This window comes from Telmatherina bonti (assembly GCF_933228915.1).
Source record: "Telmatherina bonti genome assembly, chromosome: 8".
Lineage (NCBI taxonomy): Eukaryota > Metazoa > Chordata > Actinopteri > Atheriniformes > Telmatherinidae > Telmatherina > Telmatherina bonti.
The window spans coordinates 20,754,166-20,770,605 of NC_136626.1; the positions used below are offsets into that span (position 1 = coordinate 20,754,166).

The following is a 16,440-nucleotide window of genomic DNA, read 5'->3' on the forward strand; positions in this document are numbered from 1 at the left end:
TTTCCCGCTCTGAGATATCCACAGTGTTAACAACAGCCTCTGCTTTCTTTTTGGCTTGCTCCATCTTCTTTAACATCTACAAAAAGTCCAACCAAAAACAAGGCTTTAATGTTTGGACCACTATTTTTATTGTGGTGTCAGAAAATATGATGATACTTCTCCACTACCTTCCTCTTCTTCCTGGCCTTGGCCTCAGCAACACGTTTGATGGGCCGAGCATTGATCTCCTTCCATTTTTGTTTGTACTCTTCCACCATCTCCTTGGTGACTGGCAATGGCTTCTTTCTGTGTTTATGTTCATCATCCAGGAACCACTCAGGAACATCCCATGGTTCATCAGAGCTGGCAAACCTACAAGAACAAAGCAACCAGCTTTCTGCACAGATGCACAAGATATTCACCCAGAACAGCATAGCTGATGCTGTGTTTTGTGAGCTTTGCATTCATTTAATTAGTTCATTGTACAAATTTCTCATTTCCCACGTTGGTTGTTGTAATATGATAAAGGATATCACAATTCATCTAATAAGATGATTAAGTGAGACAATAACCACACCTGTGGAAGGAGCTGTCCACCAGGTCCCTTGCTCTTTTCTTGGATGTAGCAATCTGACAGCCCAGTGCCATGCCTTCTGCATCCAGGATCCTAGCCTTCTTACCTAAAGATCACAGGATATAAAACCAGCCAAAGTTTAAAACAACATGAACCTCTTATGCACAGAAAAGTTCAAGTTTGTGTTGGCATATCAATCTCTTCAATAAAAAAAAGTTGCTGTGACTTCAAGGACCTCAAGCAAATGGGAAAAACAAGTCATCTGACGATCAGAGACTATCAACAGCTGATTGCTGTAGATTAATTCCAATAATATCAAAGTTTCTTATACTCACTGGTACTTTCAACAGGAACAACCTGAAAATCATCGTCATCAGCATCACCAGATTTCCCACCAGCCCCACTGGCCTGCTTCATTCTGGATATCTCCCTGGAAACAAGCAACACTGCTTTATCTGCTGTTGTGCACATTTAAACGTTCTTGTGCTGAAGAATCTCAAATAATTTTTCCTTCCATTGGCTGCATGCAGTTTGGAAAAACAAGTATTTTAAATAACATTTTACTTTTCATCATCACTGCTGTCATCTGAGTCACTGTCACTTTCCTCAGCAGCTTTGTGCGATGGCCCTGCCTTTTCTTCATCTGGCAGATTGAGTTCCTTCTCCTCCTCATCATGATGCCTCTCTTTTGCATGTAGGTCCTCTGCCTCAGCTTTCCTTTTTTTGCCTTTTCCTAGAGGACATACACATTTTGAAAGAGCCATATTTAGAAGAACTACCACCCTCCAATAATATGACCTGAAAGAGAAGTATGATTACCTGACTGTTTACTCTGGAGCCACTCGGTCTGTCTGAGCTCACTCTCTGCATCTCCTTCCAGGTCAATCTCAGAAAAGATGCCCTGTAAAAGGGGGGTGGGGAGGGTTGGCAGATAAACACATTACATTCAGGTTCTACAAAAGACTGAGATCAACCACTATGTTAATGAGAAGACAGGGGCTCAATTAAAGCATAAAGTCACACAGTGGAAATGTCAACATGTGGAGGAACATTAGATGAACTGAGTTTGTACATGTTGTTTTACATCACACAGACAAACCTTGCTGAACCACAAGTTGGTTTCTCGCTCTTTCTTCACATCCTTTCCCTCTAGTTCCACCAACAAGCCACTATTTTCCTCTTCATCCTCATTTTCCTCCTTTTCCTCTGTGAACTTTACTCTGTAGAACACAAATTATTAATATTAGCTCTGCTGTAAAAAAAAAAAAAAAAAAAAAAAAAAAAAAAAAAAAGAAAGACATATCAAAACCTGAAATAAGGTACAAACATTTTGTTCAGAAAAAAGATAACTGTCAATTTGTAAAAGTTTGTATCACCTCTGTTCTTACACTGCAAAGTATGCTTTACATTTGTCCCCTTTACCCAACTGTCAGATGGATCTTGAAGAGTTCATAACTTCCTAAAGTTGTTGCTTTTCATCTACTCTTGCTAGAAACCTTGACTACTGCCATCTGGCAAAATATCTTCTCAGTAAGAAGTTTTTGCAAAACAATAGTTGTAACTCGGCTTCACACCACAATACTGATGTTAAAAAAAATTAGAGATGGGAAAATAGAGCAATGCTTAAAATATTATATGTTTGAAATTATTATTTCAATTAATATTTAAATTTTAGTCTTTTTTTTTTTTTTTCTTGATGGAGTGTAGTTACTGATACTTTACGTGTTGGTCTGTTTAGAATTAAATAATCAGCTCATTAATTCAAAAATCCATTTGCAAAGCCTGTGATGGCCATGAGCCCAATGCCGATGTTCTATCATTGCTGAAGGAGGACATCATTACTGTGTGTTACGCTTTCGCTGTTTCCTTCCTTTAAATCTTTATCAATGAACGTGTGGCCCTGATGAAAACCATGTATTTTATACCATTAAGGAATCTTCTCTAAGTTTATTCAGTGTCTGTTGTTGTTGATTAATAAACACAATTTCATGAAAATTACAGGAGTCTTTGTTATTCCTTCCCAGCATAACAGAATATCCTCATACTTTTAAACGTGAAGAAGATATAATCAGTAAATATTTGTTCCAAGTTTTGTTTAGATTTACCCCAACAGCTCCAATCAAATGCTCAACTGTACCTGGCCTGCCTCTTTCAGAGGCTTTTATTCTGTTTATTAGGGGACATCACTTTTGATGTGAGTGGACACTTACTTCTTCTTTGGTGCTTTCTTTTCCAGTTCTTTCTGTCTCTGCTTAACCTCTTCAAAATCCTGTTCATCTAGATCAGACGCCAGGGACATTTTATCCGCTTCATCGTCATCCTCCTCATCAGAGAGGTGAAGGTCATCTTCTCCATTTACCAAATTGTCTGCTGCATTCATGTCTCCCTTGGAGATATCAGTCAGCACCTGACAGAAAGAAGCACATACCAAACAAGCTTCAGACAACATCCATGCAGAGCTACTTCCCCATAAACATGAGTAACAACTGAGATGAGAAGCAGTTCAGATTGTTTTCTCTGCTTTAGTCACAACAGTGTTTTCATGCTCAGTTTGGTGCATTGGGAAACAATGAGTGACCTTCACCTTTTGCTTCTTGATGGTTGAAAGGGAGAACAAGGATGAGTCTGTGGTGCTGGCAATGGAGACACCTGGCAAGTCCATCTTCAGCTCCACTCTCTCTCTCTGCTTTCTCCTCTCCTTCAACAGCTTCCTCTTCTTGCTAGCAGAGCATGACGGTTCAAAATAAATACACACAAACCCCAACAGACAATAAACGAACAGTGAAAGGAAAATTGGCTAAATGTATAAAGTGAGAGTAGTGTCTGTCATACCGTCGAAGTTCTGCCACCTCCTCGGCTTTCAGCTCTGCCAGTTTATTTTCAATTTCTTCCTCCTCATTTTTATCATCCTCCTCTGCTTCCTTCTTCTTGTCCGATTCATCCTCTGAATTGCTCTTTTCTTCATCAGAACTTAAACTACAAACAAAAAAAGTTACAAAACAGAGTCCGTAACACATTCCAATAACACCGACAAGATATTTCTGTTGCTTTTAGTAAACCAGAGTATACCTGATCTCCTGATCGAACTGTCTGGCCTCCTCCTTGAGTTTCTTTGCCAGATACCTTCTCAGCTTGGTTCTCCAATTTAGCAGCAGGCTGCAGAGGTGAAGATTTTTTAATGAAAAAGCATTGAAATCCTCTTGTGAGGTTATATTTTGAAGTATAAGATGAAAACACTTTGGCTAATAATCACGTCACAGCATGTAATGATTTTTCTGTGTACATTTTATGCTACTTTAATCTTTTCCTATAGTAAATTTTTTTTTACTGCTGCTTAATGACTTCTTGTCTATCAAACTGAGTCATTGAGATTAGTCAAAAATCATGCTGTATCTATTAATATAGATCAAAAGTAAAATTATGAGGATAAAATGAAGCCACCAGTTCTACTTTGCTTTGACGCATACTTTTTAACTCCCTTAAACAAAATTAAACTGTTTTATTTAACAAAACTGCATTAAATCAAAATTAAATGCAATCTTAATTATCTTAAATATTTGCAAGATTTATACAAACATGTAATAGCAAAAGTAAAAATGTGATAGATTAACAAAAAAAACAAAACAAAAAAGGGTTTACCGAAGTTCTTTGCGACCCAGGACTTTGATGTCACGGCAGCACTCCTTTATTTCATTATTGGTGGTTGAGTGAGACTCCAGGTCTGGATTGTCAAAAGTAATCTTTGAGAACAAGACACAGTGGGGGCAGCATTACAAGGGGGATTCTTCCCGTCTTCACATTTTTCTCCTCTTTTAGTAGTTTTGGTGTATATCTCATAAGCTAACAAAACAAGACCTGGGCCATGGATTGGCCTCCTCTCAGATGACTAAAATCTCAACAGGTCTGTCTATTAATGGGCAAAAAAAGTAGCATTTAAGCTGTTTGAGAATTAAAAGAAAACTCACCACACTGGCTTTTCCCAGAAAGTCTACAGGATTTTCTGCTTTCAGAAAATCTGTCACTGTGAAACTGTGGTAAAGCGTCACATCACCATCTGCATATCCCTCTGCCTAAAACACAAGTACAGGCGTTTGGTTAGTGATGGATCTAATACCTTTATTTTTTCCTTAAAAATGGACTGAATGAGAACAATGACAATAAATAACATGAACACAACACAAATTATCATACAGGCCATACTATTTACTTGAATTCATATGTAATAAGCATCGCTCCTCTATGTACATGCCTTTGGCTTCTTTTCAGGAACAAGCTCTTTCACGGTTCTGGCCTGCACATCAACCTCTTTAAACGCATGTTTGGGGTCAAAGAACTTGTTGTCGATTTTGTCCGGTGCAACAAAACCTGGTAACAACAAAAAAAAACTTTAATTGTGATCTGTAGTAGTGGTTAAGGAAAAAAACAACAACAAAAAAAACCAACAAAAACATGAAAACATAAATACAGCTATGTAGCTGCTACCAACCCTGACAGACGACAAAAATCTCAGCTGACTCGTTTCTTGATGCCTGGGGTTTGGTGGCCTGCACCTTTTTAAAGAATTGCTGGAAGATCCAGAGCAGGGGCTGGTAGTCTTTGGAGCGGAAGACCTTGGTGACAAAAGTACCACCTTTGGTCAGAAACTCGCAGGCCAACTTCAGAGCCATGAGGGTTAGGTGAGCTGAGGGTGAAATCAATTTGATGATCAACCACTAGGAAAAGTGGGTTTAAATTAGGTACTGGTGAGAGTAAAGCATAAAGAAAACCATACCTGATTAACCATAAGAATTAATTATACACATATATATATTTTGTTTTTAACAAATTCAGAATAACTTAAGTTTTCTTTTGTTTTCTTACCCTGGGAAAAGGCATCATGCTGCCAATTGGCCCCTACATTTGGGGCTCCATCATTTAATACAACATCCACTTTCCAAGTTTGAAGCTCCTTTCGAAGAGCCTGTACAAAAAACAGACTCCATCAGAACCATATCACTCATACACTTGCTTTTTCACATTTTGGTACAGTGTGCGAGTACATCTCTGCTAGTCTCTGGTGTCCCGTTTTAATGTACATAAATGAAGAATTAAGTAGCAGCTTTTTACCTGTCTGCACTTCTCAGTGGTGATGTCTTCTTGTAGTGCCACCACATTGGGGATTGGCTTGATGGGGACCAAGTCAACACCTGACATGAACAGGCTATATTAGTATCATTACAACTGCTTTATAATTCTCAGTAGAAAGAGAATCATCTCTGCGATGCCAGAGATCTTACCAATGATGAGACTTGAGACTGGCATAAATTTGGAAGCAACCTGCAACCTGAAGAGAAGATTTTATGTTTAACTGAAGCCTCTATTCATAATTAAAAAAACAATTCCACTGACAATTCAAACAATTGCATATTTCATACTACAAATTACAGCGTGTTAATGGTCATCCTGGATTATGTTGACTTCATGAGAATAGAGCAACCTTGCTATAATAATGGATATGTTGACAAATCGATCAGAGAGAAGTGCTTAAAACAGAGGTGCCTAGCTCCAGTCCTCGAAGGACACAATCATGCAGGTTTTCCAGGCATCCCTGCTCTAAAACACCTGACTAAAAGGAGTAAGTCATTTTGCAGAACATCATTGGCTGTTGGATTCATTAGGTGGGTGTGTTGAAACAAGGTGCTAGACAGCGGCCCTTGAGAACCGACTTTGGGCACCCCTGGTTTACGGCGTACATACCATCCACCAGGAGCTGCGCACAGATCGACCAGAGCTCTTGCTTTTTGTAAAAACTGGAATTTACGATTAAGCTGAATCAGCTTAAATGAGGAACGGGAGCGATAACCTGAGAAAAGAAAAGCAAAAGTTAAAAACACACGCCACTTTAAACTTGTTTAGTTTACAGCTTTCCAGCGCCAGTGATGTGGCCACGCTGCTAATGCTAATAAACCCTCAGGGAAAGCCTACTGCTTGTGGTAGCTACCTGTTTCTTTGGCAAGGTGGTAGAATTTATCCTTTCTGGCCTTTCCCACTTTTAGTTTTTTCCCCATCTTCTTGGCAGACGTTTTTCGCCGGACTCTGGCACGGATATGTCTGAACCAGTACAAACTTCTGAGAACAACACGTGCAGTCGCCTCAGCGCATATATTTGACGTCACATTACTACTTCTTCTCCTAAAGTTTTACAAAAGCACGACTCCACCTGGTGTCAGTATCCCAGAATGCAACTCTCATTACTCCAGTGAGAGATCCCAGAGTACATGATAAAGCACAGACATACAGTATATGCATAAAATGTATGTGATAAAGATTTGGGTAGACAAAAATAATAAGAATTATAATTTAGTACACCCCACCTGTGATTAATTAAACGAATGAATAGTTGGTAGTGTTGTTACCACAGACTCTATGTTACAGGGAGAGGAAGGACACAAGCTGAGAACGAGAACTGCTTTGAAATTCTGCTAGACATTGTATTTGAAGTGGGAGGATGCCATGAATGAGATGTAGGATTAGTCTCAAGGAGGAAGTGTCACATTACTGTGTTGAATTTAGTAGCTATAAAAGACAGTCTAGAAAAGAGAGATAGCTATATATATATATATATATATATATATATATATATATATATATATATATATATATATATATATATATATATATATATATATATATATAGCTATCTCTCTTTTCTATAAAAAAAAGTAAAATATATAATGTTATATATATATATATATATATATATATATATATATATATTTATATATGTATATATATATATATTTATATATGTATATATATATATATATATATATATATATATATAAAAGTAAAATATATAATGTTATATATATATATATATATATATATATATATATATATATATATAAAAGTAAAATATATAATGTTATAATTATATATATATATATATATATATATATATATATATATATATATATATATATATATATATATATATATATAGCAATATTATATATATAAAAGTAAAATATATAATGTTTTTATATATATATATATATATATATATATATATATATATATATATATATATATATATATATATATATATATATATATATATATATATATATAACAATACTATATATATATATATAAAAGTAAAATATATAATGTTTTTTATATATATATATATATATATATATATATATATATATATATATATATATATATATATATATATATATATATATATATATATATATATATATATATATATATCCCGCCCCCCACCACTTATTTTTCCCCTTTAGGCTTGCCGTAGTGTTGTGTTCAACATTTAGCGCGAAGCCTCCAGGAACCCACATCCACAGACTTGAGCTCAGCTGCTTGGGATCTAACGTTTTGAGTCTCCCATAAAACTTGTGTCACTTTAGGCAGTATAGAACCTCTTGCTAGGATTTTTCATTGTCGGAGTTGATGTATTTTATAAGTTTAACTGCTATTAAACGCAGACGACTGAAGTATTGCTAGCTTTCTCCGAGTAGCTGAGAGTTAATAAGGAATAACAGTAGCAACGCAAATATGAGAAGGGTCTTATAACAGCCTGATTTGTGACACAAGAAAAATGGTAAGCAAGCCTAATTGTTTATCACCATATAACTATAACCCATTAATTAAAAATGACTAAATGTTTAATGTGCATTTAACATCACAGAGGAGGAGTCTTGCTCCCAGTCAGGTTGCCAAACGAAAGCAGCCTGGGGACTCCGATGAAGATGAAGACTGGACATGTAAAACTGTAAGTACATTAGTATGGCTCTAAAATATGCAATGCTCGTTTCTGAGTAGCTACTTTTGATGAAGTGGTGTAGCATGACCCAACAGCTGACCTGAAAAGCTGTAAACCACCAACATACTGAAAAAGTCAGAAACAGCTTCATTTACGGTGTTACATTAGTATAGTTGCTTATTCAGTTTTTGTAGGAAGGAGGGGAGATTATACAAACATTACATGCTCTACTTTTCTGATTCATTGGCTTGTTATTTTTTCAAAGGAGAAAAGAAGAAAAGGAGACAAGGTGATAGAAAGCCACATTTCTCCCTTTAGAAAGCCACTGACGCAGCTGAATAACCGGCCTGTATGTATGGAAGCCGACAAACATGTACGTAACAGTGATTATCAATATATCTGTCCAGTTTTTGTTTATGAATACAGTAATGATACACTAAATGACATGACTAGTCACATTTGTTTAAACTCCTTTCCACAGGAGGCCTTTATCCGAAGTATCCTCGCCAAGCCTTTTAAAATTCCTATTGCAAATTACACAGGTACATCACGATGGCTTTATTTTAAAGTCATATCAAGTCATAAGTAATGATTTGTCACACTCTTCTTTTCATATACTGTATTTCTTACAGGCTCACTGGGAATCAGGGCACTTGGTCTAAAGCGAGCAGGAGTGAGAAAAGCACTTCACGATCCTTTTGCAGAAGATTCTTTGGTACTTTATGAGCCCCCGACTCTCAGTGCTCATGATCTCATCAAAGCTGACAAGTAGGTTAATAAATATTTGTGAAACTTCCCTCAGCTGGAGTCCCTAAACAAAAACCTGTTTTTTAAATGCACAACATTTTTTTGCACAGCATTTACTGTTTTATTTTAAATTGCTGCAAAAATAAGTTAAAGGATGCTCCCTACAGCCTTCCATGCTGAAAGGGTTTGTGATAAATGTTAAATATGGAATGAAAGTTTCTTTTGTTTTTTTCAGAGAAAAGCTACCAGTCCATGTTGTTGTTGATCCAGTTTTAGGAAAAGTTCTCAGACCCCATCAGAGAGAAGTATTACCATGATTTATTTCTTAACATTACTAATTAAAACATAACAAAACATTTTTTTCTGGTGTATAAAATGACATTTCTTTGATTTACTAAGGGGGTGAAGTTCCTGTGGGAGTGTGTAACAGGCAGACGTATTCCTGGATCTTATGGCTGCATCATGGCAGATGAGATGGGCCTGGGAAAGACGTTGCAGTGTATTACCCTCATGTGGACCCTGCTACGTCAAAGCCCTGATGCCAAGCCAGAGATAGACAAAGCAATTGTAGTTTCACCCTCTAGTCTGGTTCGCAACTGGTACAATGAAGTAGGAAAGTGGCTGGGAGGACGGATATCACCTGTGGCCATTGATGGAGGCTCGAAAGATGAGATCGATAAACAACTAGGTAGTAAAGCTTTAATTTTTTTCTCATTATAAACATTCAAAGTTAAAAAAAAGCTGGCATTAGAATTCAATTACAGCTTTTTAAATAAGAAGAAATCTTGGTAAAGCAAGAAATGTCCATCTACTTGATTTAAAAAAAAAAAAAAAAAAAGGAACAGCGTCACAATTTTATTTTATTTAACTTCAGTGAAATAAGCTAAACCAGACCACATGTCTACTTTAAAGATTCTCTGGATCCCTTTAAGGATCATTGTAAGAAGCATAAGTTTTTTTTTAAATGATGTGAGCTTAACTTTGAACTTTGATATGCCAATTTATCTCATACAATTTAATAAAGGAACTAATAATTCACTAGAATTTGAGAGAACCTTCTTTTTTTGTAGTCTTGGTTGAAAAATGTCTTTCAGGTTTTAGATTGGAATATAGTTATTCATTCATTCAGTCATTTAGTCATTCAGTCATTTAATGTAATTGCTTAGTACCACGTTCAATTTCTTACCTAAAATATATAGTACTATCGCAGCCATTTGGTTCTATCAAATTACAACCCCTCAAATTGTTGCTAGACTTAATCAACAAATGCTCAATGCTGGGCTTAATTTGCAATGACCTGTTTTTTTGTTTGTTTTTTTGTGGGGGGGGGGAGAAATGTATCTAACATGAATAAAACCTACAAATTGATACATTTCTATGATTTCTAGTGAACTTCATCTCTCAACATGGTTTGAGAGTGCCAACTCCAATCCTGATCATTTCTTATGAAACATTTCGTTTGCATGCTGAGGTTCTGCACAAGGGCAAAGTTGGACTTGTTATCTGTGACGAGGTATTTTATCTTTTAAATGCAATTCAGACACGTAAAGGGTTTTTGGAAGCATATTACAATACATTGTGTTACAATAAGAGCTGTGTGCTGCAGGGCCATAGGCTAAAGAACTCGGACAACCAGACATACCAGGCTTTGAATGCCATGAGTGCCCAGAGAAGAGTGTTGATATCAGGCACTCCCATCCAGAATGACCTGTTGGAGTACTTTAGCCTGGTCCACTTTGTTAATGCTGGAATCCTTGGTAAGCATCACTACACACACCCCATCTCACACACATTTGCCTTATTTATGACATATATTGTTGGTAATTTTTCACTGTGTTTGCAGGCACAGCCCAAGAATTTAAAAAGCGATTTGAGCTTCCTATTCTCAAGGGTAGGGATGCAGATGCCAGTGATAAAGACAGACAGACGGGTGAGGACAAACTCAAGGAGTTGATCAGCATTGTCAACAGGTAAACTCAAGAAGAATCCACTGTTTTATGTCAATTCAATTCAACTTTATTTATATAGCGTCAAATCACGGCAATGCCATCTTTAGACAAAGGGGAAAACATAATGAAGGCCAATTCATAATAGCCTATATAAGGAAACCAACAGATTGAGTTAAGTCCAACTCAATCTCCCATCCTGAGTAAGCACACTGGCAACAGTCAATTAAGTTGACTTTAATTATGTGAACAAATGTGAACAAGTCCAATAAGTCCAGTTAACCCTTGAAGCAAAGTCCATTTTTTATATGAGTTATTTATTTGTCCCTTTAACCAAATGTAACAAAAATAAAACATTTTTGGGAAATTTACTACAATGTTATATGCCAATATTATAATAGTGTTTTCCTCTTTCTGGTATCTATAAAGGGGCAGAAGACAACAATCAGATTATGTTAAACAGGATTTTGAGCAAAATTTCTACCATAAAGTGATGACAATTGTCTCAGAAACTGTGTATCAAATATGTCACAGTGAGCTCTATAGGGTTGAATTAAATTCAGTTTAATTAAAATATAAAGGTCATGTAAAGCTTTTTTTTCTACTTATTTCTGGATTTTTATTCCTTTGGTATTTCATTTTGAGATAATAGAATTTACTGTGTCTGTGTGTATATGCATTGTGTTTATCTCTGTTAATAGTAGGCATGTCGTGCATCAACAGGTGTTTGATTAGGAGGACATCTGACATCCTGTCGAAGTATCTTCCTGTGAAAATAGAGCAGGTTGTGTGTTGCAGGTAGGCTGATTCACTTGGTTGAGGGTTAGATGTGAGGAAAAACAACTTGTTTTTACTGATTATTGTTGGGACCAAAAGAGATGACAGTGTGGAGTGTTACAAACACTTCTCACATATGCTTTCAGATCATTTTCAAATTATTTTTCTCATGGTTATCTAGATGTTAAAGCCACCAAACAATTGGAGTTCATTAATTTTTCAAATTCTTTACATGGGTCATAATATATAAAAGAAAAATATATAAAGGGTAGCAAAGGGGGTTGAGTGCATTTCTCTGACTGTAATAATAATAATAATAATAAACAGGTTACATCCCGTTTAGATCTGTACATCACAGTGTTAATACAGAAACAGTGAATCAAGATTTATTTGATAATATGTTTTATTGATTGTAGGGACGTTCTTATATGTATTATTGTTTTAATACTGTTGTCTGGGGGAAAAATTATGTTCACACATATGCAAACTCAACAACTGATGCCACAATTTATTCCTTACAGGCTGACTCCTCTGCAGACAGAACTTTACAAGCGTTTTTTGAGGCAGGCCAAACCCATTGAGACCTTACAGGAGGGCAAAATCAGCGTTTCTTCCCTGTCTTCAATCACCTCTCTCAAGAAGCTGTGCAATCGTAAGTGTAACAATAGTTCCTTCATGTGTTTTGTCTGAGAATAATAAACAAATGATCAGATTGTCCTCTTTAAATTCTCTCAAAGCAACCAAAATATTTATGTTAGCCAAGCTGGCGTTGCTTTTCTGCAGCCCTGATTTTAAAGAAGCTTTAATGGCAGCTGTAGTTGTTTTTAATGCAGTTGGGTTGTATGTTAACTCCATCCCTGATTTCTGCATGATAAACTTATTAACCACGGACTTTCCTCAGATCCAGCTCTGATCTATGAAAAGTGTGTGGAAGAGGAGGAAGGCTTTGAGGGGGCACTGGATCTGTTTCCTCCTGGTTACAGCACTAAAGCTGTGGAACCTCAGCTCTCTGGTAAGATCGCTGATTTGAAGAAAGAAAAAAAAAAATCAAAGCTTTGAATCTTTAATTTACATCCAAAGTAAAAAATACAACTTAAATCACGTTTATATATAAATACATTCTAAGTTTGTCATAATGTTTTATAAAAAGTTGACATATGTTAGTTATTGTGTTACCATGATAAAGCGTGGAGTCCTTTCTGGGCTTGTGACTTTGTACATTGCAATGGGAGGGTTTTGTCACAGGTTCTTTTTACTGACATCAGTTTCTTCTCTTCCTTTAGTTCCTCTTTATGTTCTTGATTCATTTTTCTCTTTATTTTTTTTCCTTCACTCACAAAACCTAAACATTGTTTCAAGTTTAACTTGACTTCATGCATCAAAGAGGATTAATGTTTAAATGAAATGTTGCACAGTGGAATAAATACAGCTGGTTGCTTCACTCATAAAGAATTAAAACAAGCAGTGAAGCACCTAAATCTTTCTCAAAGTTTTTTTTTATACGCAATTGACTGCAATATTTTTTAATCCATCTAAATAAGTTATTAGTATTGTACTGAGAGCCAACATGAGAGGTAACTACAGTGGTGTCAGAAATGTTGTCTGACTGTTTAACCTTGTTTTGTTTTATGTTATATGAAAGGCTAAGTGCTTTATCTAAGCTTTCATTTTTGTTAGAGAAACTGACTTGGCCCAGTCTACAAAGCTTTATCTTTTTTATTGGTCTTTTCCTCTGTTCCAGGGAAAATGCTAGTCCTCGACTACATTTTGGCAATGACGAGGAGTACAACTAGTGACAAGGTGGTGCTTGTCTCTAACTACACCCAAACACTGGATCTATTTGAAAAGCTGTGCAGATCTAGAAGGTGCTTTTGGAGAACACATTTTTAACATTTGCTTAACATTTAAATCATTTGTTAAAGTGAATAGTGTTCATCCTCTTTCTCTTTCAGATACCTGTATGTGAGACTGGATGGCACAATGTCCATCAAGAAGAGAGCCAAGATTGTGGAAAGATTCAACAGTCCATCTGTAAGTTTAAAACTCGTGTTTAAATACTGAAAGCTTTAAAAAGCACAAACAGGACCTGATTATATCTGTTTCACAGAATCCAGAGTTTATCTTCATGCTGAGCAGCAAGGCTGGTGGATGCGGCCTCAATTTGATTGGTGCTAATCGTCTGGTGATGTTTGATCCTGACTGGAACCCAGCCAATGACGAGCAAGCAATGGCTCGCGTGTGGAGAGATGGCCAGAAGAAGACTTGCTACATCTACAGACTCCTCTCTGTCAGTTAAAATACAAGCATAAGATAAAATGATTTTCACCTATTTTGTTTTTCTGAGTAGCTGTAAAAGTATATAATCCTAATAAAATGATACAATTTTGGCAATGACCTCACAGAAGTCTGTTGCTCAAAGCTGCAATATGTCCATCGGCAGGATTTCACATTAACAGATGTTTGCTTTCTCATAGACGGGGACCATTGAGGAGAAGATCTTGCAGAGACAGGCCCACAAGAAAGCCCTGAGCAGCTGTGTGGTGGATGAGGAGCAGGACGTGGAGCGCCACTTCTCTTTAGGCGAACTTAGAGAACTTTTCACTCTCAATGAGGACACGACCAGTGACACACACGACAAGTAAAATTCTTTTGTTCTAGCTGTTTCTGCTGCTCATATTAGCCACTTCGACATGTCAAACACATAAATATTGTACATGCCAGCTGGATGCTATGTGATCACATCACAGCTTCATTTACAGAGTACAGACTTTACTTAGTAGATGGTGCAGGTGTTGTTGTTATGCACATGTAAAGGTGGGTTTATACTCGCAAGGCTTCTGCATAAGGTTGGTTAAGGTGTTGTATGCTCAGCATAGACTCAACATGCACCTCTTCCAGACCTGACGTGCACTTTCTATTTTACCTTTGGTAATGCAGAAAACCAAACACTTCCAAGTCCTGGTAGTGTATTTATGTTCCACAGAGATATTACAGATTCAATGCATTTAAAGTTAGGTCCTAAGATAAAAAGCCTAACCTAAAATGCCTTCCAGCTTCAGAGGTTGACACTATTAAGATATGTAACCAGGGAGACTAAAACAACTGCTTATCAATCCACCTGATGTATTTTAGAGTGATTTATTTAAATTGACCCATGCCTTAAATCTTTCTCTAGGTTTCGCTGCCGTCGCTGTGTAAATGGCAGAGAGGTGCGGCCACCTGCAGAAGATTCAGACTGCACCAGTGATCTTTCCCAGTGGAACCATTGTGTTGATAAAAAGGGTCTGAGGGACCAAATACTGAAAGCCTCCTGGGATGCTGCAGTCTCCTTTGTCTTTCACCAGCGCTCTCACGAGGACCAGAGGGGTGTGCTATAGCAGAGCGTACTCAATAGACTGTCATTCTACACGTTATGTACATGCTGATATTTATTTTCTTCTTGAGTTTTCATATTTTTCTTCTCTTTAATTAAAAATGAAAAAATAAAGGGGGAATAATAAACTGTCCAGTAATTTCTGTACATAAGCTATATGATTGCACACATAGGACGTAGTAGCTGTTAGTTGTCTTTAAATTAAATGTCATACAGTTTGGAGGATGTTTGGGAAGCTTCAGTTTTCCAAATCCCTCGGAGGAAGGGAGAAGGAGTAGTCTGTAAAGTATCTGCAGGGTCACATGACATATTTTAAATGATATAAAAATAATTTGCAATTGTTAACTTGACTTTGTTCCATAGTACTTTAGCACTTAGCTCAGGAGCCAGTCAAATGTACTTCAGTGCATTCTGACAAGGTTATACACCATTTATATCAGAATTGGTACTTTAATTATTTATTTACATTTTATTAGTTTGATTAGGTGGTTATGACCTTTGAAAAAGGGTTTTCCAGCTAGTCTCCTACTTTTCTCAGTATAGTTATTGGTTAGGAACAGGAAACAACTTCTGCCAATGTTATCTGCAACAGCACCTAATCAGCAGCAAGAACATAGACATTACTGAGGCCCCTCTGAATGTTAAATTCCATGCTTGTGTCTGTTTATTATTATTATTAGTAGTAGTATGAAATTAGTTTTTAAACTAAAAATTAAAAATATAATATAACAATTTCATTAAATTAATGTATTAATAAATTAATAATATAATTTATAAGTAAATTAAAAAAAATCAATAATATAAAAATTAAAATTTTTATATTGAAATCAAGTTTGCCATTATCGCAACTCACCAGTTGGTGGCGGTAGTTTGCTCTTTTGCCGAACAGCAGCAGCTCAGCAGAGAAGAAGAAAACCAGCCGTTGAACTGATGTTTCACTTTTACATGTTTATTCTCGTTTAAACTTTGTAAGCTGTGATACAGCAGAAAAACATTAACAACCATGACACACAATTCCGCGGGAGGAAGTCTGAAGAAACTTTGCTGTGCTGCTGTTAGGGAACATTTCATCTCTCTCGGGACCGAAGCAATTGTCAGTAAGTGTTTACTTTTTAGAAACGCACAACTACTCGCATATTTTCTCGGGGGAGAGACTCAGACACTCAGCAGTTATGTCACCACATTTCTTTAAAATATTATTAATTACCACCTATTCATGAGTTTCCTGGTGGAGTTACAAACCAGTTACAAACTGGCTTCCTCAAGGCGGATTTCC

At 36.4% G+C, this 16,440-nt stretch overlaps 3 protein-coding genes across 3 annotated transcripts in view; 1 reads left to right on the top strand and 2 right to left on the bottom strand.

Moving 5' to 3' along the window:
• LOC306759877 (pre-rRNA 2'-O-ribose RNA methyltransferase FTSJ3-like) overlaps positions 1-4,417 on the bottom strand; it is a gene marked incomplete at both ends in the record, with an annotated part of 4,809 nt that extends 392 nt beyond the window's left edge. Inside the window, 13 exons of the mRNA XM_079245623.1 lie at positions 1-76; positions 168-351; positions 557-659; positions 889-983; positions 1,118-1,286; positions 1,373-1,454; positions 1,653-1,773; positions 2,764-2,960; positions 3,138-3,273; positions 3,386-3,529; positions 3,623-3,709; positions 4,193-4,293; positions 4,409-4,417. The exon at positions 1-76 is cut by the window's left edge and continues 19 nt beyond it. Coding sequence (XP_079101749.1) covers positions 1-76; positions 168-351; positions 557-659; positions 889-983; positions 1,118-1,286; positions 1,373-1,454; positions 1,653-1,773; positions 2,764-2,960; positions 3,138-3,273; positions 3,386-3,529; positions 3,623-3,709; positions 4,193-4,293; positions 4,409-4,417 — 1,504 coding nt within the window. The remainder of the gene's footprint in view (positions 77-167; positions 352-556; positions 660-888; positions 984-1,117; positions 1,287-1,372; positions 1,455-1,652; positions 1,774-2,763; positions 2,961-3,137; positions 3,274-3,385; positions 3,530-3,622; positions 3,710-4,192; positions 4,294-4,408) is intronic.
• Positions 1-6,682, bottom strand: part of LOC306759034 (pre-rRNA 2'-O-ribose RNA methyltransferase FTSJ3-like) — a 7,389-nt gene extending 707 nt beyond the window's left edge. Inside the window, exons 1-20 of the mRNA XM_079244516.1 lie at positions 6,534-6,682; positions 6,290-6,395; positions 5,830-5,876; positions 5,660-5,739; positions 5,414-5,513; positions 5,040-5,234; positions 4,799-4,918; positions 4,519-4,619; positions 4,193-4,293; positions 3,623-3,709; positions 3,386-3,529; positions 3,138-3,273; positions 2,764-2,960; positions 1,653-1,773; positions 1,373-1,454; positions 1,118-1,286; positions 889-983; positions 557-659; positions 168-351; positions 1-76 (exon numbers count right to left, since the gene is read on the bottom strand). The exon at positions 1-76 is cut by the window's left edge and continues 19 nt beyond it. Of these exons, the coding sequence (XP_079100642.1) occupies positions 4,618-4,619; positions 4,799-4,918; positions 5,040-5,234; positions 5,414-5,513; positions 5,660-5,739; positions 5,830-5,876; positions 6,290-6,395; positions 6,534-6,600 (717 nt within the window). The 5' untranslated portion in view covers positions 6,601-6,682 and the 3' untranslated portion in view covers positions 1-76; positions 168-351; positions 557-659; ... (8 more) ...; positions 4,193-4,293; positions 4,519-4,617. The remainder of the gene's footprint in view (positions 77-167; positions 352-556; positions 660-888; positions 984-1,117; positions 1,287-1,372; positions 1,455-1,652; positions 1,774-2,763; positions 2,961-3,137; positions 3,274-3,385; positions 3,530-3,622; positions 3,710-4,192; positions 4,294-4,518; positions 4,620-4,798; positions 4,919-5,039; positions 5,235-5,413; positions 5,514-5,659; positions 5,740-5,829; positions 5,877-6,289; positions 6,396-6,533) is intronic.
• A 1,537-nt stretch (positions 6,683-8,219) lies between these two features.
• On the top strand, positions 8,220-15,168 carry rad54l (RAD54 like; the record flags this gene model as incomplete). The annotated part of the gene is made up of 17 exons (XM_079245624.1): positions 8,220-8,330; positions 8,587-8,694; positions 8,803-8,863; positions 8,954-9,089; positions 9,304-9,373; positions 9,468-9,756; positions 10,457-10,581; positions 10,675-10,825; positions 10,912-11,038; positions 11,738-11,812; positions 12,313-12,443; positions 12,693-12,803; positions 13,533-13,656; positions 13,744-13,822; positions 13,899-14,078; positions 14,266-14,429; positions 14,967-15,168. The coding sequence occupies 17 exons, from the start codon at positions 8,220-8,222 to the stop codon at positions 15,166-15,168; spliced, it is 2,244 nt and encodes a 747-aa protein (XP_079101750.1).
• Between the last annotated feature and the right edge of the window lie 1,272 nt (positions 15,169-16,440).